Source organism: Crassostrea angulata, chromosome 7 (assembly GCF_025612915.1).
Source record: "Crassostrea angulata isolate pt1a10 chromosome 7, ASM2561291v2, whole genome shotgun sequence".
NCBI lineage: Eukaryota > Metazoa > Mollusca > Bivalvia > Ostreida > Ostreidae > Magallana > Magallana angulata.
In genome coordinates, this window is record NC_069117.1 from 7,338,258 (window position 1) to 7,359,170 (window position 20,913).

Here is a 20,913-nt window from a genome sequence, read left to right on the forward strand (position 1 = left end):
GATTTGATGGTAAATCGTTGAATCGCGAAATTAAGTACTCACGTAGAATAAGGAATCTACAGTATGCACGGATATTTATCAAACTTCATACACTTATTTTGCATGGTAAAAGGACATACCCTGTTAATTGTCAAGTCAATTGGTTGAATACTTTTTAATATATCGTTAAAATAACACAATTTTAAACAGAAATTTTATGTACGACTTGACAATAAATACTTTTTCATTACTACTGTGAAACTAAAGTTCAAATCAACAACATATTTTTATGCCCCCCGCAAACAAAGTTTGGGGGGGGGTATATACGAATCACCTTGTCAGTCCGTCCGTCTGTCTGTGCAATCGTGTCCGGTCCATATCTTTCTTATGGAGAAACATTGGAAGTTCTTACTTCACACAAAGATTGCTTATGACCTAAAGGTGTGTCATGACCTTGACCTAAGGTCATTCGGTCAAGGTCACTGGCAGAAAAAGTGCAAAATTCGTGTCCGGTCCATATCTTTCTTATGGGGAAACATTGGAAGTTCTTACTTCACACAAAGATTGCTTATGACCTAAGGGTGTGTCATGACCTTGACCCAATGTCATTCGGGCAAGGTCAAGGTTACTGGCAGAAAAAGTGCAAAATTCGTGTCCGGTCCATATCTTTCTTATGGGGAAACATTGGAAGTTCTTACTTCACACAAAGATTGCTTATGACCTAAGGGTGTGTCATGACCTTGACCCAATGTCATTCGGTCAAGGTCACTGGCAGAAAAAGTGCAAAATTCGTGTCCGGTCCATATCTTTCTTATGGGGAAACATTGGAAGTTCTTACTTCACACAAAGATTGCTTATGATTAAAGGATGTGTCATGACCTTGACCCAAGGTCAGTTGAGAAAGTTCAAGGTCATTGTTTCAAAAAAGCAAAATTCTGTCTGTGTCATGTTTTGTATTAATGGAAATATTAGAGGCTAAAAATTAACAGTTTTCAAAAATAAAGCAGTTGTTATTTATAGAAAATGGACAGTGAAATAGATTCATCCAATATTTATGGCTTACGGCCATCTAGTTGCCGGATAATCTTTACGGCAAAGAGTTCAGTTATCTGAACATGCGCAACAAAAAATAGTTCTATTCGAATGTTGCAAAGTTAACTGTTTGTTGTTCATAATAAATATCTTTAAGCAAGATTATATTTTCCTTATGTTATTATCACTTATGTTATTGTAACCAATATGAATTGACTTTATTTAAATAAACTCGAAATCTAACGCGAATGAATATTAACTGCAGTGTTTTCCCTTGGCCGTTTTTGCATACCATAGAGGTATAGGCCCCCGCCAAGCATCACACAGTGCCGCCTTGCTTTCCGCTATGCATACTTACATGTATTATAAGCAAAAAATCTTTTCCCAATTATTTCAGATCCTAACAGTGATAAGTAAATGTAAAGTTGTCGTTATTTCGTTCAATCTTCATAAAAACGTTTGCACCCGCAGAGAGCGTCGCTTACTTCGATCGACATCGATCTCAGCAAGGGGGAAAGTGTTTAACGGTTAAAGAACTGAACTTATGATTGAGATATATTGAAACTGGGATTATAAATCGGTAATAAATGCATAAATAGAGGAGCAGTTACTACTTGTTTTAATATAATGTTCCTTCTTCGACACCTCCGCCATTATCGAATGTGGATTTTCCAAGATCTAAAAATAGCACAATGTTCCCTCGATGGAGTTACCTTGGTTGTGCTACGATTGAACTGTTTATTTGTCGTAAAAATATTGGAAACTTGAGACCAAATGTACTCAAATAAGAAAATTATATACAGTTATGCTTGATTGCAAGTCATATACGGAAGCGATGTCACATTACTATAACATAGAGACATCGTATAGTATGCCTCTGAAAATGACTGTGTACACATGTCATGTGAAGAGAGACTGACTGCAAAGTTATAGTGCAGCAATTAATTTTAATTAAATTTGGTGTCAAAACAAGTTTGCTGTAATTGCATAGTTCTGCCTGTTTCTTGCACGTTGCACCGTGCACGAACTCTCGCGCAAGTTCATAGTGCGTAGGAATACAAGGTATACTGATATTTAAGAGCATGTTGGTTTTAAGTGTTTTTGTGTCCTATATAGTTGAATGAATTTACAGTTAATGTTCTTCAGTCGTTGGATAAAAGAAAGAAACAAATTGTCTCATATTGGAGTTTGAGTCAGACATCATCATTATTTTATGCATTCTATGATTTTCATAAAAGCAATGGTGGTTTCAACCAATTGATAAAAGAGGCGTCTAGATTTCAATCCTGTCTGTTTCGGTCACTATAAGGTTCGACCAATCAACAAATGAAGCATGTTGATATCGGTCCTGTTAGTTTCTATAGATCTATGAATTACATGTAGCTAGTTACATTCTATAGAGCTATAAATAAACTAAAGTTTCCGTAAGAAATAGAGGGAGTCATACTCGATCCGTGTAAATATAGTCATATCAAACCCGTAAGCCATTATGGCCCTTCAGGCCTTTGATTTCTATAATAGCAAAAAAACAAGCGTTATGATTTTTTTCTTAGCGGGGGGTATCAATTGTGAGCTTGCTCACAGTACCTCTAGTTTTTAGCTCACCTGAGCTGAAAGCTCAAGTGAGCTTTTCTGATCACATTTTGTCCGTCGTCCGTCTGTCTGTCCGTCTGTAAACTTTTTACATTTTGAACTTCTTCTCTAAAACCGCATATCCAATTTCAATGAAATTTGGCACAAAGCATCCTTATGTGAGGGCAAATATAATTTGCAAAAATAAAAGTCCGATCTGTAATCAAAGCGGAGAAAACCTTGAAACTGTAGAAAAAGGGGGGTGCATTTTTAAAAATCTTCTTCTCAAGAACTACTGATTCCAATTCAACGTAGTTTAGCATAAATTATCCTTATGGGAAGGAAAATATAAATTGCAAAAATTAAGTGCTAATTCTGTTTCAAATCTGAGTTATTACGAAAATAATAATAAAGGAAATGCGTGTTTCAATCAGTTTAATAGCTTCGGGTTCGGCATCCAGTAATCTGGCATCCGGTAAAATGGGTAGGTAAGACTAGGTCTGGGCAAAACAAAGATTTGCAGTTATTAATCTGCCAATCTCATTAAAATTTCAGGATATTTGATGGACTAGTATATTTGTATTCGCTGTAAATATTGCTGCAAAATAATGCGTATTTGCAATTGATGATTGTCGATCTGCCTTGGCTTATATTTTGCCACGGCCCGGGTTTGCATACCCATTTTACCTAGACTCGTATTCCATACTTCTAAAACGAGGTTCTTTGTTTAAAGCAGCCATGACATTATACGAAAAAGGGTCGATCTGACTATGTTGAATTTGCTTGTTGTGCAACAGTTTGCATATGAAGGGAAAGTTTTGAAACATGCAAAATATATTGTTGCCGATTTTGTGAAGTAAATTGTGGCTAAATATTTCAATGCGTTGACAGTTTTCACACATGACGTTTGTGTTAGCTTGTTCCGATTTTCGTTTCGTTTTCATTATTTCTGCTTGTAACCTGGGAACTATCGTATGTATTATTTCGTGATTTTTACGTATCAAATCAAACAGAGACTTTGGTAAATCAAACAGTTAACTGTTTACCTGCGCAAATTAAGCAAAATCTGATGTATCAAAAAATAACGAAATACAATTCATTCTATCAGTAATTCGATCGGCATTATCTTTGTGTAATGGTAGATTAATGCAATAGGTTTTGTTGCGATGCTCGGCATTTTCTCGAGTTTATTCAGTTTGAATAAAGTTTGACATTGCTGACGGAAATATGTAGGTATATACATGTATATATATATGATTCATTTCAAAAAAAAAAATTGTGTTCTTTATTTGTTATAGTGAATGTTTCTTGTGTTTAATTGTTTTCAATTTCTATTTACTAACCATATTTGAGTGTTAAGCTTCAAATTATAAGCAAGATACAGAGATTTGCTCACAATTCTATGTTTGTACACAGATCTTAAAAACTAAAGATTAAAAAAGTAAAAAAATTGTCAATATTTATTAAGAAAATTTTCAAAGTCTGTTCGTTCAGAAACCAACTTTAACTTCTTATTGTATTGTAAACTTAACATTTTTTCGTCATTATTACTCCTACTGTACATGTGATCCTTCACTGTGTTTGTGTACATTTGTATAAACTGATTTTGAACCTCAAATACCAGTGAACTGGTCTTGAGTGAATAAAAGAATATAAAATCTTAAGCCATTCTTTTTTTCCATTTTAAATGCTGAATAGGAAATACCAAGTTAAAAATCATAAGCTGAATGTAATAAACTCATGTGAACAAAATATGAATCAAACCTAGGCGAACTGTGAGCTCTGTATCTTGCTTATAATTCGACAATTGACGCTGAAATTTTGGTTGAACATTAGAAAATCTCTATGAATTAGAGTATGTTAAAACTTGTACAAACAAAATAAAAGAATGATACTGTGAAATCATTAGATTTCGTGGTGGCTCATTTTTCGTAGAATTGGTGGGTACCTCTCATCCACGAAATAACATCCTTCACGAATTGATGAATTAAGGTAATAAAGTCATATTCCCTTTTGTAGATATATATGAATACACGAAATTACGTCCCCACGAACCTGTAAAATTTAAGTCATCCACGAAAATTGGCCCCCACGAAATTTAATGATTCCACAGTATTCTGTATATATCTACTCTCTGGGGCCCTCTCTTTATACAATAAATAATGTGAAATCTACATCAATTTTGATAGTTTTTCAGACACGAGTAAATAAAAACGACATCTTTAAAACAGTTTCCATATTTCTGACACATTTCTGTTGCGGGGATAAAGTAATTATCGCTATTCCTAAGAATATCACAGCAGAAAATTATCCTGGTTTATACGCGAAGTAAATAACAGTCATTTAATTATAATGGAGAAGACAAATAAAATTTTTGAATGTTTTTAATTTGAGGAATTTAGCACATTGAGGTACAATTTTCTTCGTCACATCTATACATGTAGGGTTTTTATACCCCTGCAAACGAAGTTTAGGGGGGTATATTGGTTTCACCCTGTCCGTCTGTCTGTCTGTCTGTCCGTCTGTCTGTAGACGCAACTTTGTCCCCCCTATAGAATTTTTTATTACTGCATGGAACAGTTTGAAAATTTGTACATATGTTGAACACCATCTGAATATGTGCACCTGCAATTTTTTTTAAGATCAGACAAGATTTAATGATTTTATGACAGTTTTCATTTTCCTTATTCTATAAATTGTACACTAATGTTGAAAAGTAAGGGAGGAAATCCTTACAGATTTTATTAATTAATTAATAGAAAACACTCTAAAATATATTTATATAAATACATCCAGATGGAGTTTTTTGTCTTTATGTCTTAATTAATAAAAAAAAAAATATTTTTTATAAGTATTCTATCAACTGACAATGCAAAGTTTTTGTTTGTCAATGATAAATTCTTAGGAGCTAATGAGAACATCAAAGACAAGTGTGGCTGAATTCATTTGTCCCAAGGGAGCCATTATCTGAGCCATGGTTCAGATGGAGCATGTGTTTAGGGGAAATTGATAATCTGTAAAATGGGTGATGGTTTTGGGGCTATTTTAAAACTGTTTCATGTAAACCAAAAGGTCTATCATTATAAGGAAATAAATAATATAATTATTAATAAAGAAGTTAAACTATTTTTAGAGGTTGTTTAAATTTATTTGTCAAATAATTTGATGAAGTGACCCTATTGGGCATTAATTTAAATGAAATTCAAAATTACTGATATGATTGTAGTGTTTTGGCAATTTAAAATTGTTTGTAATATTAAATTTTCTTTTTTACATATTTTTACATAGTATGGTAATTATGGTAATGCTTTGGGAGTTTATTAAATTTAACAAGCTCATTAAAGAAAATCATAGTCCTATGGGATCAATTTTCTGATATGGAGTTCAATTGTGCCATAGGAGAAAGTGAGGAAAATTTGAAACAACTAATTGCATCTGTCAAGACTCTTATTAGAAAGATATTGAAAGTTTTATCAACAGAAGAGCATTGCTTGGCTACCGGTATTTCTATTCACTGCAAAGGGAGGGGTTTTTGTCATTTTGTTGGTTTTTCTTTAAATCAATTAAATTAAAAAAATATATCATCAAATACATACATTTGTAAATGTATTACTGTTATAGATATGTATTTACAGTGAAATTCTGACAATTTTGATTTTTCTTTGTTAACTATTTTTTTTTTTTTACAATTCTAGAATTTTTTTTTTTTATGTGTTCCAAACCTTAAGGTATTCAGCCCGTAATACAATTTAATACAAAAATTTTCAAAAGTGATTTTTTTGGGTCAAAACAATAATATCTCAACACACACTTCATAAATAAACAAATTTATCCAGATTTTTTTTTTATCTGACCAAAATATATTGATATATGATAATGTCATAATGAGTAGTAGTAAACATCAATACAACATCACATTTTTGAGCAAATTGATATCAAATTCAGTTTTTACACAGATTTGTATAGAACATTTTAATGCATTTTTTAGTTAAGAAAAAGTTTAGAAGCATTTACTGTCCAATAACTTTGAAAAACTGAGATTGTGTCAGATTAACTTCAATTATTTTGATAAAAGAAATATTACAACTGATCATATGTGCATTTCTGTAAGGAAAACCAAAGAGTTGACATAAGATATTTTGTAATGAATACATGGCACATTATATAGAAAGAAAAATAAAAGCAGTTTTGAAAACTTTTACCAAAGAAAACTTTTTTTATTGACAAATTCCTAACCCCACCCCCAAAATTTTCAAAATCACTTATGTTCATAAAATAAGTAAAAAAGTATAAAAATTGAAATATAATATATAATCACAACTATGATGAAGAAGCAATGTCATAAATAACTGAGTGAGGTGTTTTTCAATGACCTTGACCTTTAAATTTGACGACCTTTACTTAAAACTATTACTGATAAAACCTTCAAAAATTATATCATCACAGCATACTACAAAAAAGTTTTACACTTTTTTTTTCAATCTATTAAACCTAATACTGGGTATTTATTTTTAACCTTGACATTCATGTAAATAAATTTAATCTTGACCTTCAAAAAAAAATTAATTACAAATTACTGTACGAAACTAGAGTAATGCATATAGTTCACAAAATAGTTGCAAAAATATCATCTGCAATTTCTCATAATGTCAGTTTACATCATTTTTTTTGCAAAATATTCCACAAGTTTTGGAATAACAGAGTCAAGAACACACTTTGTAGAGAAAACCCGGGCCTGGCCTGAAGGTTTTAACATCTTCTGTAGCATCATGGGCAGCGTAGCTAGTGTTGAGTACCGCTTTCACTAGTGTCTCTTGCTTGTAATTCTGCTGTCCAGGAAGGCTTTCTTGAACACACTCAGGGAGTCAATAAACCCAGAAACAACAGGAAGCAGTGTGTCTGTCATGTTTAAACAGCGTAAGGTACTCATAAGTACAGGGAAGTCGAATTTCCTTCCATTATGTGCTACCATTATAACATTTGAAAAATTCTTCATCCATTCCACAAACTCTGTTAGTCCAGATATAATGTTAACTGCATCAACCTCCCTACCGTGGACAGTCATTTTTTCTAAGTCGGAATTCACTACAATGCCAGTCGTGTTCATTGCTTCCTCTGAAATGGGCACCTTTGGAAGAATATATGTGTTGTACAGAGATCCCGTATCCAATTCAACTGCAGCAAGTTGAGTGATATGTGGCATCTGTCTTCCTTGAACTGAATTGAATAAAAATATTTTCATAAGTTCTAAACACTTTTATTTATGTTTTATTTATTGTCTACATTTTTTTTTAAAATATGGAACTTTTTATTCTCCTCTGGTTTATATAAACTTACTCAGATCAGTGGTCTCTAAATCAAATACCACAAGGGAGGGAGATCCACTCAATAATGTGATGGGTTTAAAGACACCACGAGGAACAGGATCCGGTATCTGTACAATGTCAACCTCATCCTCTAATCCTATCTCTAGAAAAAATGTTTTAATATGATAAGAATGGAAGTTGATAAACTTCTGGTTTTATAAAAACAATGTATAATTTAAAATAAAACATACCTGATTGATATGTGTCACCCTCGAGTGCCTGAAATGCACATTGCGTATTATTTCTTTCCTGCTTCAACTGGATTCTTCTTCTCTTTGTTGAGGGTAGCTTGGATTTCTCCTCTGCCTGCAGACGATGCTTTAACTGTTTTGCTGCATACTTCTTGGTAAACTTCCCAGGTGACAAACCAGCTTTTTCATTTACCTTTTCAAAAAAAGCTCAAAAAAATTATTATCAATACATGAACTAGAATTTTACAATTAGAACACTTACAGTTTACAATGAATGTGGTCGAGATGACAGTTGTTGAAATCAACCTGATGCTAGATGCTGAAACCAACATGATGCTAAAAAAGATTAATAAATAACAACAAAATAATAAATTCAAACCAACCAACATTGTAAAAAATTCAACAGAAAAACAAACAATAAAAGTTAGTTAAACAAAAATTGAACAATAAAACAAACAAATTATGCAATTTTACCTTTGAAATGTACCCTCTCCCTTCATTTATGAAGGCTGCTGTCGCATGTACTTTAAAGTCAAGCGCATCAGAGTTGCCATAGTGTAGAGACTTGGGTATTCTCATGGTGACTTCTTTATTCGCATGTTCACATTGCTGACTAGAGCCAAGGTCCACATACTGGGCTGCTCGTGCTGACACTTGATCAAAAATGGGCTGCAGATGCTGACGAAGTTGGTCGTTTTTCAAAGCTGCTTTGTAAGGAAGACTTCTGTGGATGTACTTTTCAGAAGGATTTCGTTTAAATCCACAAAAGCGAGCAGCGCAGCAAGAATGATCCCCAAACTGATGAGGCAATATAGCTTTCAGATTCTCTTCCAAGTCGTCTTTAGTTTGATTTTTTGCAAGGGCATATTTAATGCATTTCTGCAGATGCACGATAACTGTTTTACTTAGTTTCACACCCTTGGTTCCATGAAGTGCGTAGAGTCTTTTTCCAATGTTCTTAATCACATGATTTTTGTCCAATCGTTTTTAGCTCACCTGAGCTGAAAGCTCAAGTGAGCTATTCTGATCACATTTTGTCTGTCGTCCGTCTGTCCGTCTGTCTGTCTGTCCGTAAACTTTTCACATTTTCAACATCTTCTCAAGAACTACTGGGCCAATTTCAACTAAACTTGGCACAAATCATCCTTAGGCAAAGGGGATTCAAAGTTGTGAAAATTAAGGGCCACACTCGATTTCAAGGGGAGATAATTAGAAATTAATGAAAAATTTCGAGAAATTTTCAAAAATCTTCTTCTCAAGAACCAGAAAGCCAGGAAAGCTGAATCTTGTGTGGAAGCATCCTCAGGTAGTGTAGATTCAAAGTTGTGAAATTCATGACCCCCGGGGGTAGGGTGGGGCCACAATGGGGGGTCGAAGTTTTACATAGGAATATAAAGAGTAAATCTTTAAAAATCTTCTTCTCAGAAACTAATCAGCCAGGAAAGCTGAAACTCGTGTGGAAGCATCCTCAGGTAGTGTAGATTCCAAGTTGTGAAACTCATGACCCCCGGGGGTAGGGCGGGGCACAATGGGGGGTCGAAGTTTTACATAGGAATATATAGAGTAAATCTTTAAAATTCTTCTTCTCAGAAACTAATCAGCCAGGAAAGCTGAAACTCGTGTGGAAGCATCCTCAGGTAGTGTAGATTCAAAGTTGTGAAATTCATGACCCCTGGATGTAGGGTGGGGCCACAATGGGGGGTCGAAGTTTTACATAGGAATATATAGAGTAAATCTTTGAAATTCTTCTTCTCAGAAACTAATCAGCCAGGAAAGCTGAAACTTGTGTGGAAGCATCCTGATGTAGTGTAGATTCAACGTTGTGAAAATCATGACCCCCAGGGGTAGGGTGGGGCCACAATGGGGGGTCAAATTTTTACATAGGAATATATAGAGTAAATCTTTGAAAATCTTCTTCTCGGAAACTAATCAGCCAGGAAAGCTGAAACTCGTGTGGAAGCATCCTCAGGCAGTGTAGATTCAAAGTTGTGAAATTCATGACCCCTGGGGGTAGGGTGGGGCACAATGGAGGGTCGAAGTTTTACATAGGAATATATAGAGTAAATCTTTAAAATTCTTCTTCTCAGAAACTAATCAGCCAGGAAAGCTGAAACTTGTGTGGAAGCATCCTCAGGCAGTGTAGATTCAAAGTTGTGAAAATCATGACCCCTGGATGTAGGGTGGGTTCACAATGGGGGGTCAAAGTTTTACATAGGAATATATAGAGTAAATCTTTGAAAATCTTCTTCTCGGAAACTATTCAGCCAGGAAAGCTGAAACTCGTGTGGAAGCATCCTCAGGCAGTGTAGATTCAAAGTTGTGAAATTCATGATCCCTGGGGGTAGGGTGAGGCACAATTGGGGGTTGAAGTTGTACATAGGAATATATATAGTAAATCTTTAAAAATCCTTTTCTCAGAAACTAAACACCCAGGAAAGCTTAAACTTGTGTTGAAGTATCCTCAGGTAGTGTAGATTCAAAGTTGTGAAAACATGATCCCTTGGGGTAGGGTGAGGCCACATTGGGGGGGGGGGTGTTAAAGTTTTACAAAGGAATATATAGAGTAAATCTTTTAAAATCTTCTTCTCAGAAACTAATCAACCAGATGATTCTTTATAATTGTTAAGACTTTGGCTCCAGGACAATTCTTCGGCCTCACAAGAAGGTTCAGAGTTTGATGTAGCTTAATATCCCATATATAAACAATTGTAAAGGATCTTTTTGAGGACTGCAATACTCAACATGTGATATGACTATAAAATCATCCTGTTAGAAAAGGGACTAATGATTATAAACATAAGAATATCCAGGGGGAAAATGGATTTTATTTTTACAGGATCTACATGTATTATTGTACATTGTCCAGATTGTTTGTATTATGACTTCATTAAGCTGATTTTATCATACCCATTGTTCCTCAGGTGAGCGATGTGGCCCATGGGCCTCTTGTTTCATAATTATTCCAAGTTCACTTTTGATTCTAGAAATCATTGTATTGTCTCCATCTCCTTCAAGAATGTCCACAGGTGTACCCGAATCTATAAGTTCTTTTATACCCTACACACCACTTACACTTTCCATGAGGCGGGCACTTCCAGTGTGATTGTGAACACATCTGTGTTTTCTGATTTCTTGACCTGGACGGTTTCTCTGCCACCACTTACAGGTGCCACAAGTTCTGTGAGATACAACTGTTTTCACAACTTTTTTCCCATACTTGGCTTTACTCATAAAAAAAGTATGTGCTGCAAAAAATGAAAATGATCATAATAATACTTGATCAATAAATCATGTATTTTTAAAATACCATTAAAAATGTATTACAAATGTGGAAATTTATGAATAGAGATTATTCATGGTTACTGTAAAACATTCATGTGAAAATAAATGGGTTTGATATGAGCATTTTTTATCTTTCAAGATTTTAGTTGTTTATGACAGGACATTTAAAAAAAAAATGCTAAACTTACAGGTGAGGCTATCAAAACCACGTTTTTGCCATGCTGTATCTACTGCACATGACATGCCAGATCTGGTCTTGGTTGGGAATTTAGATACTAGTTTTTTCTTGCACTTCAGAGACTGCTGTTGTGAAGGCTGACAGGGAGCTCTTTTCTTCAACTTAGCTCTACCTTTAAATATGTCCTTCACTGTCCTAAAAAATATAGTGTAATTCAGATGTTTTATTACTAGTTGTACTTATTGTAATAGGCTTTTAAGAAAAATAAATGACACCAAATTCTATAGGACCATACTGTTTCAAACTAAATGTTTTTTTGCTGTTTTTTTTTGGGGGGGGGGGGGGGGGGGGGATTCTACCTTGATGAACCGGGTACATCAGTTCCATCCTTTAAAAGTTCAGGTGACTGTAAGGCAGCAGATTCTCGACACACTAGCTTTCTGAAATAAATAAATTGTTTTAATTTTCATAATTTTTTTTCATTCTAATGTTTTAATTTTTCAATATTTTTTTTCATCCAGTTTCCAAGACTTCACAAACTTGAATTTACAACGCCTTTTGACTTATAAACAATCATGTACATGCTTTTTTTAATATAAGGTATATCCTGAACAATTACAATTACAAAAACTTGATAACTGTACAAAAACTTGTTACATTGTCACAAATCAATGTCAAATTCTTACTTTACACTTGGAGATGCATCATGAAAAAGACTGACACCTAAGCCATCTATTTCCTCTCCCATTTCTTCTTGTGCTTTCTTTGACTCCTCATTACCCACATCTCTAATTAAAAATGTACAAAATAATTAGGTTTATATTATGACCCCAACTATGAACTTTTTTAAAACATTGCAAATCACACATGATTTTTCCAAAATAAAGAATATTTCTTACTCCATCTCAAGTTCAAAAGAATCTTTTGCTGCCTTGGACATAGATGACTTGGCTATAGATTCAACAAAGTTCCCTGCTCTTCTCTCAATCATCTTCAAGTTTTTCTGACTAATAGGCTTCAAATTCAGTGCAGCTAAAACATTATTTACTCTATCTGGACCACCTAAACTGTCAATCATAGCTGAAAAAAATCATACAATGTATTTAACAATGTGTTTTGAAATAACTTGTGTGTAGGAAGTAAATTATGCCCATCTTCTAACAGCAGATTTATACATGTACTGTATTTTATAAGATGATAGTTACATGGTAATGGGATACTGAACAAAATAAAAAAGATAAAAATGTTTATTCATTTGTATGTACATGTATGTGTTTGTGAATATCATTTACCTGTTCCAAGTTTCGTATTGACAGCAAAGCAGGGCATGCCTAGTTTTTTAACACGGTGGGTGCTACTGTAGGGTACTCTGTTGACGTGGTTACAGTCATTATTGCTGCACTTAATGTATAGATAACCACCAAGCCCTTTCTGGAGTTCCCCTACAACGCTGTCGTAGGTCAAAGCTACCGGTCCGAGGCGACAAGCCTCACAGTGTCTTAGATTTGATAGTAGAACACCAAACTCAACAATTCATCTACCTTCCTTCCAATTGTCATCTCCTTCGGCATGTTCCGGCTGATCCGTTCTTGATATATTCGCAGAAGTATAAGAATGTTCATTTCTCACATAACGTGGTACAGATACAACTCTTTTCTTTTTATTTGCGGCAAACCGGCCTTTTTTATCCCTCGTCTTCTCAAATGGAGCAGCCATGTGTTTACATCAAGAACAGTAACTCTACGACTTCCGGTTAACAAGAACGATAACTCTAACATCTTCCAAAGATTACCGATGTTTCAATCATCGGTAATTTTCGGGATTTTAACAGGAAGTTAGCTATTAGGGATCGAAATCCTTAATTATTATTCAATTCAATTATTTGTCCCATTTGAAATTAGCCTAGCGGGGGTTTTAGTCCCATTAGGACAGTTCTAGTTAAAATAAAAAACAATAACTATTATTTTTAAGGCGTCGAGCTAATGCTCGGCAGCCTTCTAGCAATCGTCTGGATTGGCAATCGTCCAAATATTCATGCACTGCACCGCCTTTTAAATGCGCACAAAAAATAAGTTCCTTAAAGTATTAAACGTATTACAAGATTTTTATTCCATTTATTCAACTACATTGTGTACAAAAAAATCTAACTTTGCCTCCCTGGTTATTGATAACTCTTTGCGTAAGTATAAATTTGCCTATTCAAGAATGGCGGATGAATACAAAAGGTGTAAACATTTACTAAATATTATTTTAGTTTATCGATTACATTTTAACTGGAGACCGTGCCCGATAGAAATAAAATTTGATATGTAAATTTATTTTTTATCGGGCACGGCCTCCAAAATGAATGTAAGCGATAAACGTATCTAGTGATTTTGTTGCAGTAAATAAACACGATAATGCAGTCGGTTTGGTCGAGCAAAAAATAGCACGTGTTGTGGATTTGTTTGTAAACAACCATACCATAGGTAATCTTGTTTCAAACGGGAATTGAAATAAATAAAAGTATGTTTTATTATTATAATTAGAGACACACTGTAATCAATGTATTCACCTTGAAAATTGTTGAAAGCAGAAAGAAAATACAATTTTTTTTTAACTTTGAAATTTAATCGGTTTCGTCGAGCATTTTAAATAGCACGTGTTGTGGATTTGTTTGTAAACAACCATACCATAGGTAATCTTTTTTCAAACGGGAATAAAAGTATGTTTTATTATTTTAATAAGGGACACACTGTAAATGTATTCAAATTATGAACCTTGAAAATTGTTCAAAGACTGTTTAAAGCAGAAAGAAAATACAATTGTATTATTTATTTTTGAACTTTGAAATTTCTTTGATTTTTGTAACTATGATAAAAACGCATCACAACCTATTATATATGGAAATATAGTGATTTTTGTTTTTAAAGAACGCAAAACATAATTCATTTACTTTTTTTATTCTAATATGTATTATTTGATATACGACTATTAGTACAAAAATTCAAATTATTGATATCATTTTATCAATCTATATAAATGAAAATGTCAGCTCGACGCCTTTGTGGCCGTTCCGGCCTTTGATTTTTTTAATACAATTACTAGTAAGTACTGAGTAGTTGATGAAAAAAATGTACCTATATGCTCTCATATATTTTGATCGCTTTACAAAGTGGGGGGGGGGGGGGGGCAGAACGAAAATATATGGATTTGGAAGTTAACAACTTAACAGTATACCTCTACCAAATGTTTAGTTTTATATCATGCGTAGAATTTTCTTATTCTGGTAAAAAATAGTATTTCATGAAGGTACAATGTCAAAGATTACATATATACAAAAATAAGTGTAAAATTCGAATACTTTACAATGTTTATTTTTTGTTTTTCTACCGAGGGACTATAGTGCACAATATCTTTTGAACGCCCATTGTTGCTCAGGTGAGCGTTGTGGCCCCATGGGCCTCTTGTTATTTAGATCTAGTGCAGAAAAAAAATAACTTTTTGTAGTAAGGGAGGGTTAGTAAAATCTGGTCTCAATTACATTTACACAACTGTATATTCCTAAATAATGCATCCCCCACACAATAATTCATGTCGCGAGGGGATGCTCCTCTTAGCAGTGCCCTTGTTTCTAATACAATTTACTATTAATTGATGGGTAGTATTTAATATAACATCTAAGTATAGAATATCAAGTAATGCAGTTCTTTTAACATTTTCTTTGCAGGTGGCTGTGTGTAATTTGGCATCCATTGCTCTCAACATGTATGTGAAACCAGACAAGACGTATGACTTTGAAAAACTGAAAAGTGTCACCAAAGTGATAGTACGAAACCTGAACAAAATCATTGACATCAATTACTACCCAGTGCCAGAGGTAGGGCCACAAACTATGTGCATGTTTACAATATTAATTTGTCATTTAATTCATTATCTTCTTTACTAGCTCCATAGTAATGGAATCAAGTTTATAAGGCGTCGAGCTAATGCTCGACAGCCTTCTAGCGATCGTCTGGATTGGCAATCGTCCAAATTCATGCACTGCACCGCCTTTTAAATGCACATAAGAAACAAGTTCCTTAAAGTATTAAACGTATTACACAATTTTTATTCCATTTATTCAACTACATTGTGTACAAAAAAACCATTGCCTACCTGGTTATTGACAACTCATTGCATAAGTATAAATTTGCTTAATCAAGAAATGGCGGATGAATACAATCAGGTGTAAAAATTCACTAAATATTTTAGTTTATCGCTTACATTTTAATTGGAGAGCATGCCCGATAGAAATAAAATTTGCGATGTAAATTTATTTGTTATCGGGCACGGTCTCCAAAATAAATGTAAGCGATAAACATATCTAGTGATTTTGTTGCTAAAAATAAACCGATAATGTAGTTGGTCTGGTCGAGCATTTTAGATAGCACGTGTTGTGGATTTGTTTGTAAACAACCGTACCATAGGGAATCTTGTTACAAACGGGAATTGAAATTAATAAAAGTATGTTTTATTATTATAATTGGGGACATACTGTTAATGTATTCAAATCATGAACCTGTGAAAATTGTTTAAAGAAAATAATTTCTTTGATCTTTGCAATTTCTTCGAATTTTGTAACCATAATGAGTTATTGAATTGTAAAAGCACCAATACCTATTTTATAAGAAAATAAACTTATTTTTGTTTTTAAAGCAGAACAAAACATAATTCATATACTTCTCTATTATATGTCTAAAATTATTTGATATACGAATATTAAATTAACAGAAATTCAAATTATTGATATCATTCTATATAAAAGAATTAAATGGCAGTTCGACGCCTTTGTGGCCGTTCCGCCCTTTGATTTATTGAAAGTTTTAACTTTTTAGGCTGAGAGGTCTAATATGAGACATCGACCAATTGGAATAGGTGTACAGGGTCTGGCGGACGCCTTCATCCTGATGAGGTATCCATTTGAAAGCGAGGAGGCACAGCTCTTAAACAAACAAATCTTTGAGACCATTTACTATGCAGCTTTAGAGGCAAGCTGTGAATTGGCAGAACGGGACGGGCCTTATGAAACCTACCAAGGATGCCCCGTCAGCAAAGGGGTAAGTCATTTCAGAAGGTTTGTGTAGTATTGCTTATAGTGTATGCTGAAACTGTCATATTTGCAAAATAATGACTGTTTATGGAAAGAGTAAGAAATTGTTTAAAAAAAGATTGTTTATGGAAAAAGTAAGAAATTGTTTTTAAAGAAGATTTTTTACCTTCCTTACCCAATGTTACCCTAAAATAAACAAAGTACAATTTTATTTAAGTTAGCAATTCATTCTTTGTTATGTTGTAGATTTTACAGCATGACATGTGGAATGTAACTCCGACAGATCTCCACGATTGGAATTCTCTTCGGGCAAAAATCAAGAAGTAAGATGCCTTACATGGAATAGAACCTGTATGTAAGAACCTCCAATGAGTGGGTGGAGGGTGTGTGATGCTGACTGTTCATTTTCTTGTTTTCCAGACACGGCATAAGGAACAGCCTGTTGTTGGCTCCCATGCCCACAGCCTCAACCGCTCAGATCCTGGGGAACAATGAATCCATAGAGGCATACACCAGCAACATTTACTCCAGACGAGTGCTGTCAGGGGAGTTCCAGGTATTTTTTTACACTGCATGGAACAGTCTGAAAATTTGTACACATGTTGATGACCATCTGAAGATGTGTACCTGCAAGATCAGACAATATTTAATGATTTTATGACAGTTTTCATTTTCCTTATCCTATATATTGTACACTGATGTTGAAAAGTAAGGGAGGTAATCCTTACATATTTTATTAATTAATTAATAATATTTAAAACACTCTAAAATATATTCATATACATCCAGATGGAGGATTTTTGTCTTAACTAAATTTATTTTTTATAAGTATTCTATCTACTGACAATGCAAAATTTTTGTTTGTTAATGATAAATTCTTAGGAGCTAATAAAAACATCAAAGACAAGTGTGGCTGAATTCATTTGTCCCAAGGGGGCCATTATCTGAGCCATGGTTTAGATGGAGCATGTGGAAAATTGATAATCTGTGAAATGGGCGGTGGTTTTGGGGCTATTTTAAAACTGTATCATGTAAACCAAAAGTTTCTATCATTATAAGGAAATAAATAATATTATTAATAAAGAAGTTAACTATTTTAAGAAGTTGTTTAAATTTAATAGTCAAGTAAATTGAAGTGACCCTTTAGGGCATTAATTTAAATGAAATTCAAAATTACTGATATGATTGTAGTGTTTTGGCAATTTTAAATTTGTTTGTAATATTAGATTTTCTTTTTTACATATTTTTACATAGTATGGTAATTATGGTAATGTTATGGGAGTTTATTAAATTTAACAAGCTCATCAAAGAAAACCATAGGAGAAAGTGAGGAAAATTTGAAACAACTTACTGCATCTATCAAGACTCTTATTATAAGAAAGATATTCAAAGTTTTATCAACAGAAGAGCATTGCTTGCATGGCTACTGGTATTTCCATTTACTGCAAAGGGAGGGTTTATTGTCATTTTGTTGGTTTTTCTTTAAACAATTAAATAAAAAAATATCATCATATGCATAAATTTGTAAATGTACATGTATTACTGTTATACATATGTATTTACAGTGAAATTCTGACAATTTTGATTTTAATTTTTCTTTGTTAACTAATTTATTTTTTTTTTTTTAACAATTCTAGATTTTTTTTTATTTGTATGTGTTCCAAACCTTTATTATTCAATTCAATTATTTGTCCCATTTGAAATTTGCTGGGGGGGGGGGGGGGTTATTAGTCCCATTAGGACAGTTCTAGTTATGTACAGCAAAAGAATCAATATCGTGTTGAGATAATTTTTAAAAGGTATGAAATAGTTAAAAAAAAGTACATGCAAGAGGAAGAGTTGGCTGTAAACAAAGTGAAATGTAGTGATAAATTGTTTCATTGCTTTCCCTGGGTATTTTGCCAAATGACTTTGAATTGCATCAATATCTTGTCTAGGTGGTGAATCAGCACTTGATGAAGGATATGACAGAGAGAGGATTGTGGGACGATGACATGAAGAACAAAATCATCGCCTACGGAGGTTCCATACAGGTAAACTTTGTCTAAAACACTTGCTTTCAAACCTCAAAGTATAGAACAAAATCATCAAGATTAACTAAAACTTAAACAAGTAAAATTTATTGAAAAGGTAAATCCTACCACCAGTTCTTGTTAATCATTTGATTGATTAATGAACCAAAAAAAAATGCATTCTCAAAGATTATTATATTGGAATTAATCTGTGTTAAAAATGTATACTTTTTAATTTTTGTTTAAATGGGATTGATGAATCTTCAGAATATAGAGAAAATTCCTAAAGAAATCCGTGACTTGTACAAGACTGTGTGGGAGATATCCCAGAAGACAGTGCTAAAGATGGCTGCCGACCGAGGAGCATTCATAGACCAGAGTCAGTCGCTAAACATTCACATTGCAGAGCCGAATTATGGAAAACTGACCAGCATGCACTTCTATGCCTGGAAATTGGTATGTTCTTTCTTGTTTAAAAGGAACTAGATTTTTTAAAATGCCCCTTCAAAGAAGAGAGCATTTTGGTTAATATAGCTGTCAATAGACCGAATGTTGTGCCACCCCTTGTCAATTTGCATGACTTCATCATCAAAACCTATATACATTTAACTCTTGCTGTGAATATTTTTTTATGGAAGTCAGTTGTTTAACTGTCAAATTCTTTGTTTTAGCATTTATTGAAACAACAATTAAATGGTGTGTTTTTCTATCATCAATCTTGTATTTGGATTGTAGAATAAGAATGATTTTTTTTTTTACATTGAAAACACTATCTTTCAAAGAAATGCACCATAGAAACTTGTTCATTGAAATCAGAAATCACCAGGCACATATACTTGTAGTTCAGGGTTGTCTGGTATCACATGATATGCTGTATGTTTCAGGGCTTGAAGACAGGAATGTATTATCTGAGAACGAAACCCGCCGCCTCTGCCATTAAGTTTACTGTGGACAAAACAAAACTAACACAACCGTCGGGAAAATCGGCCGCCGAGCAGGAAATGGAGGAGACCACCCAAAACATGGCGGCCATGGTGTGTTCCCTACAGAACAAAGAGGACTGTATGATGTGTGGCTCCTAGGGGGCCCAAGAGGGGGAACCACAGGGGTTTATGAGGGGAAATCACAGAGGTTCACGAGAGAAACTGCCATAATGTACCTATGTACATCTACTCTTGACTTATGTGTCTACTCAACTTCATTGTCCTTTACCTATGTTATGAGATGTTGATTTATGTGATACTGTATTATTGTATAGGAGAAGTGCTACACAAAATTTTCATTAAATAGATCTTTTAATTAAAAAAGATTAAGAGGTTGAAATGAGCTCTTACTTATTGAATATTATATTAACATTTGTATCTTTTTAAGACAAGATAAATTGTCTGAAGAGCTAAAGCTTTGCAGTTAGGCTCATACATAATTATGTTGGAATCTTTAGAGGTCTTTTGAAGAAAATTTTGATTTGCATTCTACTTCATTAGGTGGTCATTGAAACTATTAGCCGTTTATTTATTAAAATGATATCTTACCACATTTATTTTTTGTTCTCATTTATTTGCCATGCATTTACTAAGATCCAGCAGGCTGAGAGAAGAATATATAAATTATACCACCAGTATTAAATTGTTGGCATCTTGTTATGCCTTAATTTAGCAGACCTACGATAAATTTCTATCAGATTTTGAGGCAAAGGAACTTGGATGTTTCCATGGTGAAACTTAAACCGCGGGAATGCTTGGACTGACACCAGATATATTCTCCACATGTATGTAATTAAAATAGTTTAAGAGAAAAAAATGGACTCTTTAATATGTCTTGTGGTATTTTGTATTTGATGGGCATAGAAAGGTTATGAGCAAGTGTCGAAAGGATCACCCGTTCTCTTGAACCTTTGCAGATACTATATATGGTATCTGTTTTCATCAAGAAGATGGGGGGGGAATAAGATGGCGCAAATGCCTATTCGGTTTAGTCGTAAAATACAATTTGAATTTATCTTTTTCCCAATTAAATCTATTCAAATATATCATAACACATGTTTGCAAAAGCACAATTTCTATCTATATTCAGTTTTTATTATATTTAACAAAAGATAAGAAAAACAAATACCGGTTATGTCTGAAATTTTGGTGGTATCGAACCCGTAACATAAAAACCCTAGATATATAAGGCTAGCTTATGTCAGGTACTCTAATCACTGAGCCATTTCAGACACAACGAAGTAGGC

General features: G+C 33.7%; 1 protein-coding gene, 1 long non-coding RNA gene and 2 pseudogenes across 2 annotated transcripts in view; 1 reads left to right on the top strand and 3 right to left on the bottom strand.

Annotated features, from left to right (window-relative positions):
- The window catches only part of LOC128192082 (ribonucleoside-diphosphate reductase large subunit-like), a 28,823-nt gene extending 8,604 nt beyond the window's left edge, over nucleotides 1-20,219 (top strand). Inside the window, exons 11-17 of the mRNA XM_052864524.1 lie at nucleotides 15,310-15,459; nucleotides 16,457-16,678; nucleotides 16,918-16,994; nucleotides 17,092-17,227; nucleotides 18,609-18,704; nucleotides 18,951-19,139; nucleotides 19,568-20,219. Coding sequence (XP_052720484.1) covers nucleotides 15,310-15,459; nucleotides 16,457-16,678; nucleotides 16,918-16,994; nucleotides 17,092-17,227; nucleotides 18,609-18,704; nucleotides 18,951-19,139; nucleotides 19,568-19,765 — 1,068 coding nt within the window. The 3' untranslated portion in view covers nucleotides 19,766-20,219. The remainder of the gene's footprint in view (nucleotides 1-15,309; nucleotides 15,460-16,456; nucleotides 16,679-16,917; nucleotides 16,995-17,091; nucleotides 17,228-18,608; nucleotides 18,705-18,950; nucleotides 19,140-19,567) is intronic.
- LOC128192086 (uncharacterized) lies at nucleotides 6,401-7,914 on the bottom strand (annotated as a pseudogene).
- Nucleotides 7,977-9,824, bottom strand: LOC128192088 (uncharacterized). Its single transcript, XR_008244500.1, has 4 exons — nucleotides 8,615-9,824; nucleotides 8,403-8,476; nucleotides 8,141-8,333; nucleotides 7,977-8,052 (listed from the first exon to the last, which is right to left on the bottom strand). It is a non-coding gene; the product is annotated as an uncharacterized LOC128192088 (long non-coding RNA).
- Nucleotides 11,470-13,478, bottom strand: LOC128192085 (uncharacterized; annotated as a pseudogene).
- Nucleotides 20,220-20,913: the final 694 nt, after the last annotated feature.